The 15,554-nt window shown below is 36.5% G+C and overlaps 1 protein-coding gene across 2 annotated transcripts in view; it reads left to right on the top strand.

Moving 5' to 3' along the window:
- MEMO1 (mediator of cell motility 1) overlaps positions 1 to 15,341 on the top strand; it is a 33,126-nt gene extending 17,785 nt beyond the window's left edge. Inside the window, exons 2-10 of one of the 2 annotated variants that reach the window (XR_014174400.1) lie at positions 735 to 816; positions 2,530 to 2,598; positions 3,163 to 3,275; positions 5,413 to 5,524; positions 7,292 to 7,434; positions 10,149 to 10,225; positions 13,249 to 13,353; positions 14,695 to 14,910; positions 15,011 to 15,341. Coding sequence is in view for 1 of the 2 variants with exons in the window: in XM_081941576.1 (XP_081797702.1) it covers positions 735 to 816; positions 2,530 to 2,598; positions 3,163 to 3,275; positions 5,413 to 5,524; positions 7,292 to 7,434; positions 10,149 to 10,225; positions 13,249 to 13,353; positions 14,695 to 14,826 (833 nt within the window). In the remaining variant the exon portion in view is untranslated. Of the gene's footprint in view, positions 1 to 734; positions 817 to 2,529; positions 2,599 to 3,162; positions 3,276 to 5,412; positions 5,525 to 7,291; positions 7,435 to 10,148; positions 10,226 to 13,248; positions 13,354 to 14,694 lie in introns of both variants that reach the window. The other variant, XM_081941576.1, reaches the window with a different exon arrangement.
- The last annotated feature ends 213 nt before the right edge of the window (positions 15,342 to 15,554 follow it).

The raw sequence follows: 15,554 nt of genomic DNA, 5'->3' as shown, positions 1-15,554 counted from the left end.
TTAAATATGAGCCAGCAGTGTGCAGCAGCTGCCAAAAAAGCCAACACAGTTCTAGGCTGCATAAACAGAGGGATAGAATCAAGATCACATTAAGTGTTAATACCACTTTATGATGCCTTGGTAAGGCCACACTTGGAATACTGCATTCAGTTTTGGTCACCACGCTTTAGAAAAGATGTGGAGACTTTAGAAAGAGTGCAGAGAAGAGCAACAAAGATGATTGGGGGACTGGAGACTAAAACATATGAAGAACGGTTGCAGGAACTGTGTACGTCTAGTTTAATGAAAAGAAGGACTAGGGGAGACTTGATAGCAATGTTCCAATATCTCAGGGGAGAAGAGGGAGTCAAACTATTCTCCAAGGCACCTGAGGGTAGAACAAGAAGCAATGTGTGGAAACTAATCAAGGAGAGAAGCAACTTAGAACTGAGGAGAAATTTCCTGACAGTTAGAACAATTAATCACTGGAAGAGCTTGCCTCCAGAAGTTGTAAATGCCCCAACACTGGAAGTCTTTAAGAAGATGTTGGATAGCCATTTGTCTGAAACGGTGTAGGGTTTCCTGCCTAGGCAGGGGGTTGGACTAGAAGACTTCCAAGGTCCCTTCCAACTCTGCTATTGTATTGTATTGTATTATTGTATTGTATTGTATTGTATTGTATTGCATTACATGGGAACTATAACAAGGAATAATTATTTGCTAACATTGTTTTAAAAATCTATTTTTTTCTGTAGGACCTCAGCTGAGTGCACAACTAGAAGGTTGGCTCTCTCAAGTACAGTCTACAAAAAGACCTGCTAGAGCCATTATTGCACCGTACGTTTCCCCCCCTCTTCCTCCCACTCCCTGAAGATCATAAAAGGGCTATCCTAAGAATTTATACTAAGATATTAGAAAAAGTTAGTACGCCCCGCATAACTAGAGAGAGCAAAATCTTCTTTATATTAATGTGTATTGATTGGATAATAAACTAGTCTTATTCCCCTGACTTCTTGGTGGCGGTTTCTTAAAATTATTGTTGGTTGACTTTTGAGTTACAAGAACAGGTATACGTTAATTGTTTTGGTTTCACTGTGACAATTAGCTCTGGCTTACTCTGAACTCAGTCTGACAAGATATTGGTAGTAATTAGTTTATGGCTATGTGTGAGGGCAAATTTGAATGAAAGACATAATAATTGGTCTACTTCTGTCTTATTTTTAATTTCTTTTAGAATAGCTACCTATTTCATGAAATTAGGCATTTGGAATGGGCAAATCTTTAATCTAAATTAAAATATCTATTTTATATGTATATTCACATACATATATATACATACATACTGTATTTTTCGCTCTATAAGGCGCACACTCCCCCCCCCCCAAAAAAAGGTGGATGGGTGTCTGTGCATCTTATGGAGCAAATATTGAATCACAGACCGTGAAGTGTATTCCAACAGTGGACTGGTCCTTTGGTGAATAGCAGCTGGGCTGCGGTGGCAGGGTCCTTTTACACTGCTGCACCCCGCCTCTTCTGTGTTGGTCATTGCCCACCTCTTCTGTCACTTTTCTGCAGTGCAGGTGTCAATAGGCAGAGCTGGCACATGAGAGGACACTTATCTGTGATCCTCTCAGGTTCTGCCTGATATTTTTTTCTTGTTTTCCTCCTCTAAACCTAGGTACGTCTTATGGAGCGAAAAATACAGTATTTTGACAGACACTTCGGTAGATACTGGTAATTAGTCAAGCAATTCTTCTCCTTAAGAATCCTTTTTTTATGTTCGTCCATATTATTCTTTTCTCCAAAATATGGTTTTTTGAACCCAAATCACAGGAAATTATACTTTATGAGTATTATACTTTATACATTATGTTCTGCTACTCAATTGAGTAGTGTTTAGAATACTTGAAATGTACAGTCTTCTGAGCAATCTCTTTGAGAAAGCAGAATATTAATATCTTCAAATCGCTTTAATCTTTAATTAAAATATACAGATGTAATTTTCTTTTTCTGTTCCTAGAGTTAACAATCTTGATATGGCGTACACACCAGGACTGAGGATTTTTTCTTTCAATGAGTCTGTTCCCCTCCCCCTAACTTTTCAGAATCTGTATGCCTTTGGCATGACCATACAGGCATTCCTTGTTTTTCCTGTCAGGAGAAACAAGGACAGATTCCAGGAACTTTTTTCAATATGGTTCAATCAGCTTGAAACAGTAGCTCCCAAGGAGGCCTGATTTTACTTGCTAGTCCCTTTTGCTTTAAAAGAATTACTTTTGAATGAATAGTCATCATTGCACTGAGTTGAGTCAGGAGATCTTGGAGGCTAGATCTGATCATTACATCATAGTTTTCTCACTGCTAGTACCCACCTTATTTTCTGCTACATAAGTAAGCTTTTCACCTTGATTTTTAGTACTTTGCTTGGAGCATTCTGTAGATTGGCCTAATAAAATCTGCTTATCAAACTCAATTATATTTCTTTCATTGAGATTTTTCTACAGAGATTTTAAAAAAAGCCTCAAAGAAAGTGTCTTTTGTTTTTGGCAGACATGCAGGATATACTTACTGTGGGTCTTGTGCAGCTCATGCATACAAACAAGTGGATCCTTCAATTACGTAAGTAGCATTCAAGAAGATTCTTGTCCTAAGAACAGCCAGATGCTGTTTGTATAGATACTGGTTAAGACAACATAAAATTATTTAAAGTGGATTTGTCAGGAGAGGAAATCTGTTTATCAGAGTTACAAGCATAATTTGGATCCTAGAGAATATAGGAGACCTGCAGGATTTTTTACTGATGCTTTTTTTAAAAACATACTTGTCTAAAATCCATTTTTATGTATGGGGGAATCATCTTGAATTAAATGGAAAGCAGAGCACGAAGTTGCAATGGAAAAAAGAATCTGAAAGATTTATTCTGTGTTCAGAAGAAGCCTTTGTATTGTCAAATACCAAATCTATATTTGTCCCAATGCAGATTACTTTTTCCCTGGGATTCTGCTTGCCAAATTCTATACAAAACTCTTCATGGGATCCAGATGTTATGTGATTCAACTTCTCACAATCAACCACATTACAAACATAATGTAGAAATTAAACAAGGGGAATCTATCTAAAACCTCTTGATGTGCTTTAGTTATGAAATGTTTTACTCAAATGTTTTTTCTTATTCATCTTCAGACGGAGAATCTTCATCCTTGGGCCTTCCCATCATGTGCCCCTCTCCAGATGTGCACTTTCCAGTGTGGATATATATAGAACTCCCCTATATGATTTACGAATTGATCAAAAGGGTAACTGTACACAATTCATGCAATACACAAACAAAATAAGCTCTTAGCAAATTTAGTCTGTTATTTTTCTGAGACTGTTTATTCTGCATAGTTTATCTCTTAAATATTTGTACAAAAAGACAGCTGTATTGATGCAGAAGGTTTAATACTTATTGTTTCTTTTACGTATTGGCTGGATTTGCATAGAATTTTAACACACAAAAGACTGAATTCATATAGTGTATTAAGTCAAAAAACAAACCATGTTAAAACTTAATTCAATACATGAACTGTTGGCGACTGTCTTAGGTATATTTACATGTAAGTATAATTTAATATTAACCATAGTGCATGCCACACACAACACAATTTACTACAACCTGCAGTTGTTTACCTATTATATTTCTCTGCAGCTACCTCTCAACATCTTTGGTAACTGGCAGCTGCCAGTTCCAAGATTTTACGTTTTAAACAAAAATGCAGGAGCATATCTAGTCAGTCACAGATCATCCAGGTGTGGAGTGAGCAAAGTCTAATCCTTCCACCAGATCGTTTAAAATAAGAACCCTGCGTGGAGTGATTAAATAAGCCTGAACAATGGAGATAACGTCAATGGAAGCAATTCTGCTTTGTTGCTACTTTTGTTTTTTGTCTCAGTTACTGCATTGATTGATGATACTTAATTACACCAAGTTAAGGTGAAGTGGAAGTCACATCCAGACTAGGTAAGCTGTGGCTATGGAAGGAGTAAAAGTTATTCATAGCCACATGAAAATTATGTGCCTGGGTTCAATCGATACACTAAGCCTAATTGCAAAATGACAAGTAAATGTGTTTATTTCCAATGTATATTCCTTTAAAAATTAACCACATTTTTAGCTGGGAGTCCCGTATTAAACTCATGGTTTAAATTAGAATGTGCAAAACTCATCAATTTGGGAATAGGACATTCTGAAGAATTCAGAAACATCCCGCTCCAACTCCAGATCATGTCAAATATCCTACTTGACCATGTGATTCCAGAAGTGGTTGGTACTTTTCAGGGTATTATAAAGTCTCACCTAGAAGCTGATTGAAGTGTTCCAGATGAAATACTCATTTAGAATCCATTTTCTGGGATACCTTTAACTACCTCTGGTTCATAGAATTTACTTGTAGAAATTGTTGATTCACTTCCTGTGAATCCTGTTCCCAGATTGGTTAATTTTGTGCATACCTAACGCTAACTAATGTTTTCAATCTCACTAAGGTACAAAGCAACTTGAGAGAAACAATTGAGACATGCTTTTAGATTCTAAAAATTACTAGATATGTCTGAAAAATAGCCCTTACTATATTTTATAAATGTTGAAAGCTGTTAAATGTGCAATTACTCCACAGTTGTGTCTTTTATTTTATACAGTTGAAATCTTACATTAGTGTTCTCAAACCTACAGTATGTATGAGCAAATACAAATCAAACTTGCATATTTCAATATGTATTGTCCTGTTTTTTATGTGTGTAAACCTTTCCCTCAACAAAATACCAGTTTTAATTTTTTATTTGTTTGTTTGGAGTACCCTATTTCATTTCTAGGGTAAGTTGGGGCGGGGGGCGAGGGAGGACTTTTACCAGAACTATTATGAATAGCATTCTTACTACAAGCTGTGGTTCCAGTGTTAACTCTTCAGGAATCCTCAGTCTATCACAGTGATAGGGAACCTTTTCGGCACCAAGTGCCGAAAAGGGAGCGTGTGTGCGTGCTCCCCTGGGCCAACCCAGAAGAGAAGCTGCCCATGGCGCATATGCGCTCCCAAAAATGGTTTCTAGTGCGCATCTTTTGGGTTTCTGACGTACATGCGTGCACAATGATCAGCTGGCCGGCGCACTTGCTCACACAGGAAAATAGAAGACAAGCTCTTCCAGTTTCTGGCACTAATACACGCACGAAGGCCAGCTGATCATCATGCACTCATGTGCACCAGAAATCCGGAAGAGGAACGGGTGATGTCACATGTGCCAGGTGACATGGCTCCACGTGCCACTTTGGTTGCACATGCCATAGATTCGCCATCATGGGTCTAACATATAAAGCAGAAAAGGGGAGCAGGGGTTATGTAGCTGTTTATCCATTTGTTCCTCTTTTTTTAGTCTATTAATATATTCGACATTTTTCAGTTTATGCAGATCTGTGGAAGACTGGAATGTTTGAGCGCATGTCTTTGCAAACAGATGAAGATGAACATAGTATTGAAATGCACTTGCCTTACACTGCTAAAGCCATGGAAAGGTACACGGATCATTTTAAAATTGCAGATATCAAATTGCATGTATAATAATAATAATATAAATAATTATAGTAATAAATCGATTTTCTCAGTTATTTAGTAACATTGAATACATTTACATCTTCAAAATTCTTAGGGCTTTGATGTACCAAACCAATTAAAATGAGAGGACTGTGAACTGAAACTTTTAGACACATAAAGAAAGGCTACGTTAGAAGAATAAAAAAGCAAAGGATTGAGGAAAATAGGGTTTCCAATAGAGATTTTTTGTCCTTGTAAAAATAAAAATATGTGCATTTTTAAATAAAGTAATATTAAAAGGTTTGAAATCTGTAAATATTCTGCTCCTGATCGCTACCTAGCTCATATATGTATTTTTTGAAATAATGTGGAATGATTGGTAAAATTAAAAAAGTGTTACACGGACAAACCTAGAGTCCCTCATTACTATGTGTGCTGCTGCATTCTGGACTAGTTAAAGTTTTGGGCTGATATGTAATTGGATGTAATCAGCATACAGATGATACTAAACTCCATACCGATTGATGACCTCCCCTAGTCGTTTTAGGTAGATGTTACAAAGGAACAGTGAAAGGCTTGAGCCTGAGGCATCCTACATTGCAGGACTTAGAGCCCAATTTCCCTAACAACCTTGCTTTGACTGAAAATTTATGGAATGTCAATTACTGTATTTTTCGGAGCATAAGACGCACCACAGTATAAGACATATCAAGGTTTTGAAGAGGCAAATAAAAAAAAAGTTTTTCACTCTGCAAAAATACTCAAAATTTCCCGAAAACGGGCCTGTTTTTTTTTCTAAAAAAAAAGGCATGGATAGCCTTTAGGGCAGGGGTGTCCAAACTTGGGAACTTTAAGACTTGTGGACTTCAATTCAATTCATGGCTGGCTGGGGAATTCTGGGAGTTGAAGTCCACAAGTCTTAAAGTTCTCAAGTTTGGACACCCCTGCATTAGGGGGTTTGCTCCTGAGGGGATGGGGGAGGGGGCAAAAACGAGCAAAAAAAAAAGAGGGCATGGATAGCCTCTAGGAAGCTTATAATGCTCCTGGGGGCAGGGGGGTATTTAAAATTGCCCTCCCCAGCCCCCAGGAGCTCTCTAAAAGCTTCCTAGAGACTATCCATGCCCTGCACGGCCATTTTGGTGAAGGGGGTGGGGTTTCAGGAGGCAAAAAATGCTGTATTCAGTGGATAAGACGCACCCAGATTTTCAGCCTCTTTTTTTGAGGGAAAAAGGTACGTCTTATACTCTGAAAAGTATGGTAATGATGCTACTTATTGATGCACCCTATTATTTTTCTAATCTCTCCTGCAGTTTGTCTTTTTTTTTACCTGACAGTTTTGGGCATGCTTCCTAGCAAACCATTAATTTGCAACCAACAATCCATTTTATTTTTTAACACTATATCTTGAGTCTTTGTGTGGTTGAGGTTGGTGCTTTGCTTTGAACAGATTAATTTACATTGCTTTTTTGTAAATTAAAAGAATTAGTGAACCAAAACCAGGTGTCTCAGGAAGAGAAACATTGCCAGGTACCTTGACATATCTGTGACCATCATATATGGCATCCTGGCAATCATTTACAAGAAATTCAAAATCTAAATGTTTTTTGCCAGGTGTGCCAAACCCTATTCATTGTCAGGAATAGTGAGACTTTTGCAGGGAGCTTATCAGGCTCTACAGAATCATTTGAATATGAGGAAAAACTTAAAATGGCACCAATCAAGTTCTGAATCCTTTTTCTTCTTTTTAGCCATAAGGATGAGTTTACTATTGTTCCTGTATTGGTTGGAGCACTGAGTGAGACAAAAGAACAGGAATTTGGAAAACTCTTCAGCAAATATTTAGCAGATCCTTGTAATCTTTTTGTGGTTTCCTCTGACTTCTGTCATTGGGGTAAGTTAAATTATATATCTGAACATGTTCACAAAAGAACTCGTTTAAAATTAACCTATTTTAAAATAACAAACCTGCTTCAGCAAAACATGGTGTTGTCCATTAACATTCCCCAATTTGTTGCCTTTCTATTGTGATGAATTGTTATCCATCATCTACAATACACTATATCGGGATTATAACTATAGACATCTAATGCAGCTGACAAGCATCAGGATGGATAGATAGTTTATTCCATTTTGAGTACAAGTAGTCCTCTGGTTATGATGGCATTTGGGACCAGAATTTCCATCACTAAATGATACTGTTATAAAGCGCAATGTCATATGACTGCATTACTTAGTGATGGCAATCCTGGTGGTCCCAGTTGCTGTCATAACCCTGGGTCTATGCAGGTTGTTGATCATGAAGAAGTGGGGAGTCCTAAGCAAGCAGGCTTGTGGGTGAGTGTACAGGTTCTACAGGGAGAGCACTAAAGAGTGCAGGCAAGCAAAAAAATTCCTGCCAGCTTCCTCATTGATTTTGTAGGAAGCCAACAGGAAACTTCAGAAATTGTGATCACGTGTAGTCTCAGGGTTCTCCTGGACTCACTGATCCTGCTCAAAACGATGGGTAGCATCTATGGCTGGGAGGGCTTTTGCACACCTTTAGGTTGTGTGCCATCTGTGGCTGTCTCTGGACCAAGAGGCCCTGATCACTGTCATTTATGTCCTTATGATCGCTTGACTGGATTATTGCAATTCCCTATACATGGGGTTGTCATTCAAGACTATTCGGAAGCTTCAGCTGGTGCAGAATGTGTCAGCATGGTAAAATGGTGCTGGTTATTCGTTATATGAAACACCAGTAATACCGGTGTTTTGGTTGCCAGTGTGCTTTTAGGAGAAATTCAAGGTGCCAAATGCCATCTTTAAAGCTCTTCTTGGCTTAGGTCTGGGTTACTTAAGGGACTGTCTCTCCTCAGTTGTTTCTGGCCATCTGATCCAATCAAACATGCTTTTGGTGCCATCAGTCAAAGAATGCCAGTTGGTGGAGCCTGGAAGACGTGCTTTTTTTGCTATAAGCCTCCTTATGAAACATTCTCCCTCTGGAGATGAGGATGCTTCAACCCTGCTGGCCTTTCCTAAGGCCCTAAAGACCTGGTTCTGGGGGCTTGAGTGTGCAGGGACCTACTTCTTAATTGTACTGTATTGCCTGTGTTTAAATGTGTAATAATGGTTTTTATTCTATTCTAATTCTATTTGCTACCCAGAGACACTCACTGAGATGGATGACCATATAAATTGGATGGATAGATAAATGGCTGGGTAGGTGGGTGGGTGGATAAACGGATGGATAATTACCTTAATCTTTCTTTCGTAAGCAGGAGGTCATACTTCTAAACAATGCACTAGACTGCATTCTTTTCCCCTTCTCTTATCATTGTTTTTATTTTCAAAAAATAGTTATCAGATTTGCACTCAAAAGCATTCTTAAACATTCAGGCTATGCTTCAGGCTGTTGCTCTTATTTGCAGTAAAGGTGTGCAAACCATCTGGATGGGTGCATCTTAAAATGATCCTCCAGACCTACTGCTCAGAATGTTGAGATTCCCAGATCATTTGAAGGCTTGTTTTACTTGTTTTAAACAAACTCTTACTTCCTATGCACTGATGATGATACCTAGGGTGGTAATGAAACATCTGCAGAAAAACAACCAAGTTCAGAGAACATCAGGAACATCTTTCCCATCGTAGCATGAGTGTGTGTATATATAGGGAGAAGGTACTTCCACCAGAACTGCCATAAAAGCAAAGAACTTCAACTTCAACACTTCAAGCAGTTGAATTTAAGCAGTAGGAAAGTGCTTTATTTAAATTTCCTTGAGTGGTTTGTGCAGCTCTACTTCCAGCAGAGTAGCTTCCCATTTGTTTTAATTAAAAGAAGCATTAGCAATTAAAATCAGTGGGCAAGAAGCCTAGCGAGGAATAAAAGAAATGTCTGAAGTCAGAGTAGTGCCTGCATGCATATTTAACATTCAGGAGTTTTTGTCCTTAGAGGTGAGATGCTTGTACAAAAGAAATGGCTTCTGCGTGTGCCAAAGTATTATTAGTTGTGCATAGAATAATTCTATCATTGTAGGACTCATAGAACCTTTTCAAAATTTGCATTTTTGCTTGTGTGTTTCTTCCTCCTAGGTTAATATTTCAGATCTTTCAATACAGCATGTACTTGGGAATGTGGTTTGGGGGTGTCCTTCTTCAGTTTTTACCAGAGGTATTTTTGGTGTGCTTTGGAAAAAAAGGAATTTCTTACAAATGCCAGTGTTCCAGAATAACACAAATTTGTGTATGTATGTATAAAATTTGTGTATATGTGTGTGTGTTTGTATAATATGTGTGTGTGTGTGTATATACATACATATACATACATAATACATGTATGTGTGGGTTGATGGATGGATGGATGGATGGATGGATGGATGGATGGATGGATAGATAGAGAGTATTTATGAATCAGATTTGCTGCAATTATTAAGTGACCATATTATTTTACTTTAAATATTGCTTTAAGGCAACTATCTACGTGTGTCAAGTGTTTGGAATGATATCTCCGAGAGAGTCAATTTGTATGGTTTTTTGATACCAGCTACAATGTAATTCTGTTTGACTTGCCATAAACATGTATATAGTTATTCCTTTGGCCTTTAATTTCATATGGCTTTTTCTCTTAAGGTCAGAGGTTCAGATACAGTTACTATGATGAGTCTCAAGGAGAGATTTATAGATCAATTGAACACTTAGATAAAATGGTAAGTATAAATATCTTTTGCACATTTTTTGCCTTGAATCTGATCAAAGCATTACCCATTATATCTTTTATATACTTTACATGAACCAGTTCATTCTATAGTGTTTGTTTGTTTAGGGCTTATTGCATTGTGTGCACATATCCACCGAGGTTTGTCAGTTGTGGTTTTTTATTTTATTAACCCAGAAAGCCTCATTTTATTACAAGTGTTTTTATGCTGTTTTAAGCAAACAGGTCTAAGCAAACTAAAAAAAACTAACTAGTGGGGTGGGGTGGGGGTGGAAATCCCCCAAATATACATTTTGGAAAACAATTTCAGTCTCAATAGTAGCATTAGACCAATAAGGACTGCCCACATACATCCCAGGAACATTCTTCATTGATTCCTCAGTTCCTGAATGCCCACTTAAACAGTCAGGTTTAAATGAGCTTTCTCAGCATTAACAACAAGAATGCTGTCTTCTTGATGCCAATTTGCCAACCAATAAAGCCAGAAAGGAAATAGAGCAGTTTGTTGCTTAACTAATCCATTGTGTATGTGATTTAACTAGCCAGTTAGGAATAGGCAAGCAATAGTCATTTATTGACAATATAAGAAGATTTGCTGAAACTGGGAATGACAAAAATGTAGTTTTAGGAAAGCTTAACATGACCACACAGTGAAGGTCTAATTGGACATAAATTACAAAAGCAGTTGTGGACTGAAGATGGATACTAGGGAATATAAATACATATCAGAGTGCAGATGATTTTAGCAAAAAATATTTGAATTAAAATAAATAGCACTAATACTTAGTGTGATAGGCAGTATAACGTTCGGTTACATATGTGTATCTGTATGTGTTTGTGTGTATAAGTATTATACCACCTTCTATCTCTTAGATGATCATTTCATAAGTATTTTCCTTACCAGATTCCTCAGTGTCTTCAACAATGATGGAGCTTCTAACATTCTGCCTTCACTGGAAAAGTTCTTAAAAATTTAGGGGGATATTCAGATATTGAAAATAGCCCATGTTGAACTGTGTAGCAAAGTAAAACATCGGCAGTTAATCATAGGAAATATGTATAATGCTTTGTATTACATAATAAATGGATGCATTATCACATTTATGTCATAAATGTGTTATAAAATTTGCCAAATTTCAATTCCGTAGCAGTCATGGTTCAGAGAGAGGGGGGAGGGGGAGGGAGGGAGAGCACCTATGCAAACCCCTCATTTTGCTAGGGTTGGACTGCAGTTTATTCATCTCCATACAGGCATTAAAATGAAGCCTCCCCAGTATACTTTGGCTGGCTGGGGTGGAGATACATAAGTTGAATGTTACTATATATTGATGATATCTCATCCCGTGCCATCAAATAACCTCACTAGTGGTTTTATATACGTGTTAAACAATAGTGGAGAAAGAAATGAACCGTGAGGAAACCACTTCAGAAGAATACCATAGTTGATGGCATTGAAGGTAGCTGAGAAATCAAGGAGAGATAGGGAGGAAGGAGCAATATCAAAAAGGCTCAGATCACAAAAATAAAAGTATTTGAAATAATAGCAATTGGGACACTCTGGAAAGTGACAAAGGGAAACGAATGAACACATGGTTGACAATATAGAATAAGACCTGGCTTTCTGCTTGTCTTTTATATTTTGTTTTTAAGATTGTAAAAATTGTGAGTTTTGGATGGATTATTATCACTAGTGTGGGAGCTGCCAAAATGTTTTGTATACCCCCTTACCTTTTCCCCATATATATATATATATATATATATATATATATATATATATATATATATATATATATATATATATATATATATATATATATATATATATATATATATATATATATATATATATATATATATATATATATATATATATATATATATATATATATATATATATATATATATATATATATATATATATATATATATATATATATATATATATATATATATATATATATATATATATATATATATATATATATATATATATATATATATATATATATATATATATATATATATATATATATATATATATATATATATATATATATATGAACACCAATAAAATTCTTATTTAAAAAAAAAAATCAAGGAGAGGAAGGAAGGATGAACTATTTCCATCCCAGTCCTTCCAGTGGTCATTTGTCATTTCAGACATCAAATGTCATTTCAGTCCTATACCTGACCTGAAACCTTTCTGATTCTTGCCATTAAGGCTGCCAGAAGAAGTGTGCTCTTGCCTTTCTGTCCTTCTGGGCACTGATAAAGTGGATTTTCAGTGTAGTTCAGCAGCGCCTGAAGATTTCAGCACCTATCCTTGCCTATAAAATATTGTTTTATTACTATGATTATTTGGCATTGAGACACTTGGATGAGATCAGGTGAAATTGTCATAGAGGTGTTCTTGTCCTAGGCCTTTCACTTTATCATTGGATGCAGACTCTGATGTTGAAAATAAAATATAGAAGAACATAATTAATAGAACCTATGAGAGAAGAAAATAATTGCTGCTTTTGTTGATGAATCACAAACACTCAAAATACTCAATTTCACTCTTACTAATAGTAAAAGCATTTATAATCTATAAATGCTTTTTCCTCAGATATAAACTATTGGGGTCCTTGGTCCTCTGGGCTTGGTTGTTTTCTTGCAGACATTTCATTGCCAATCTAGATAACACCATCAATACTAGTAAGGAGTAGGGTTTGTTCTCATTTTATATATAGTACTAGTGGCTCATCTTGTCAGCATTGGTGAGAGTGATCAACAGCCCAATCAGGAACCACCAACACCTCTTATGTTAGAAAACAACCAAGCTCAGAGAGCTTCAAGGACCCCACACTTCAACCCGGAGCTAAGTAAGTTATGCAAGTTATTATATTCATAGTGTACCATGATTTAGTTTTTAATCTGTCAGTTTTTAATCTGTCAGTTTTTCTTTTTTGTTAAATAATATATTTTATATTTGAGGCATTTAAAAATTAATGATAACTTTCTAATTCTCCTCAGGGTATGAACATTATAGAACAACTTGACCCTGTGTCCTTTAGCAATTACTTGAAGAAATACCATAATACAATATGTGGAAGACATCCTATTGGTGTTTTATTAAATGTAAGTATTGTTGTTAAATGAAATAATGAGTATACGTACGTTTTCAAGTTACAAATATATGAAAGCTCTTCGTGCCCTCAAGACTATCATTTTCTGATTGATTTTGCCTAATTGATAAGGTCTGGCAGGGTTGGCATACTCCAGATCCATCAAGAAAGCCCTGCTATTGTGCAGAGCAGTAGATACCCACTTTCTCCGTGGCTGTCCCTGGTCTTTGGAATTGTATTTCTTCTGAACTCCATGTGATCCTGTTTCGGTTTTTTTCAACAGGACAGGGTGATTTGTAATCTCATTGATATAGGGCTTTTGCTGTTGTTTTGTCCATTGTGGATAGTTATATCGGCCATATTGACTTATTGGTGGCCATTTTAAATAATTACTCTTTTTTAATCCCACCTAGAGATGCTTCAGTGATTGAGACAGCTAACAAATTGATTAAATAATAAAAATTTGTTGAGGAAGGAGTTGAGGGAGAATCTGCAAGATAGAACTGATAAGAGATTCTGATTTTTTAAAAATGTCCCTTTCATTAGTGCAAAAGTCCTACCAACACTTTTTTCGGTTGTAATTTCATCTAACTGTGGGAAGAGCATATCCCTTGGGGTACTTGCAAGAAAAAGTTGATAGAGCCAATAGAATTGCATCCTTCCTGTTTGCCAGTGCATGGAGGAGTTTGGTAATTTTACCATGACAAGTTGATTATTCATCCAAAAATAATCAATCTCCCCGTGAAAAAGGGATGAAGCTTTTCCTTTGCCACCTCTATATATATACTTGGATGGATGAAGGGTGGTATGTGTGCATGCTGAATTTTCTGCCTAGATCAAACAAAATACAGGCATTCAGAAAAAAAGCCCTTTGTGTTTAGTTCCTCAGAAGTCGGGAAGATTCACAATTAGTAGAACCATGGGGCTATGTGTCTCACTATATGAGTCAGGAGTAAACAACATGGTGAATTCCCCAAAACACATCCTTTCCCACTTGGCTTTTAAAAAATATTGCTTTAATAAAAACAATTACAGCAGAAGATGGTGTGTTGCAAAGTGAGCATAATGGTTATTAGCAGGATTGCCTTTGGGCCCCATTAAGGTCCAATTGAGATTAAAAAGCACTCTGAGAGTTAATTTGCCTTCTGACAATCAGTAGTGTTTTTAACGTGTTCCAAAGTAAATTTGTGCATCCATCTGCCTCAGTTTTCCATATGAATGATTATTCCAATAACCATGAGAAAAGTTCAAAGTTCTTGATTTGAAAAAAAAAAGTATTCCTTATGAACGTGTAAGAAATGTTGCCAATGATCTGAATAGTCATTTTATAAAACATTCTTTTTATTCCATCTAGGCTATCACAGAGCTCCAGAAGAATGGAATGAACATGAGCTTTTCATTTTTGAATTATGCTCAGTCAAGCCAGTGTCGAAACTGGCAAGATAGCTCAGTGAGTTATGCAGCAGGAGCATTAATGGTCCACTGAACCTCTGACTACTCAGGGATGACACCTGCACACTCAATGGGGTCCCAGCCTTGCCCTTGCAAAGATGCAGTTCCTGATCTTTGGGTATACTGAAACCTCAAACTAATAGAACTCTTCTTTTTTTTTCTAGTAGGTGTAGTCCTTCCTTAGTTACAACTCATTTTAAAAATGCTTTCTTGTTTAGGACAAGGGAGGAAGGCTGGTGTCAAAATGTTGTGACTTCTAAAAACCAGTGGCTATAAAGGTATGGTGACAGACGGTCCTTGCAAAATACAACATGTAAAGCATTTACCACATCCCAGATTTGCACTCTGCAGACCTGTGCACATACTCTGCTTTCAGAATAGTTTTGCAAGTTTAAACAGAAAAGGATGGAAGCTTTTTAATTAAAAAAATGCATTTATAAAAGATCCTGTATTAGAATATAATAAAACTCCAGTATAATCAATTACTACCCGTGTTGTACAACAAATATATTCTATTTTAGTTGCTAATAAAGGGCTGCACAACCAAAATGGCTATATGTGATTTATTGTATTGTTTGCATTAAGCTAAACAAAATTGACTGTCTCTTCATGAAGAACAACTTGGTGCTCTCCCAATATTTTTGGCTTTCACTGGCCTTGTGGCCGAAACTAATAGGAGTTTGAGTCCAAAGTACTGCAACCTTCTAAGTTTGCTGTGGCTTTTACAGATTTTAAAGCATATAACTAAGCTCTCTGTCTTAA

Source organism: Natrix helvetica (genome assembly GCF_964273705.1).
Source record: "Natrix helvetica genome assembly, chromosome: 2".
Lineage (NCBI taxonomy): Eukaryota > Metazoa > Chordata > Lepidosauria > Squamata > Natricidae > Natrix > Natrix helvetica.
Note: the sequence above shows the minus strand (reverse complement) of the source record. Positions and strands in the feature narration are given on the sequence as shown.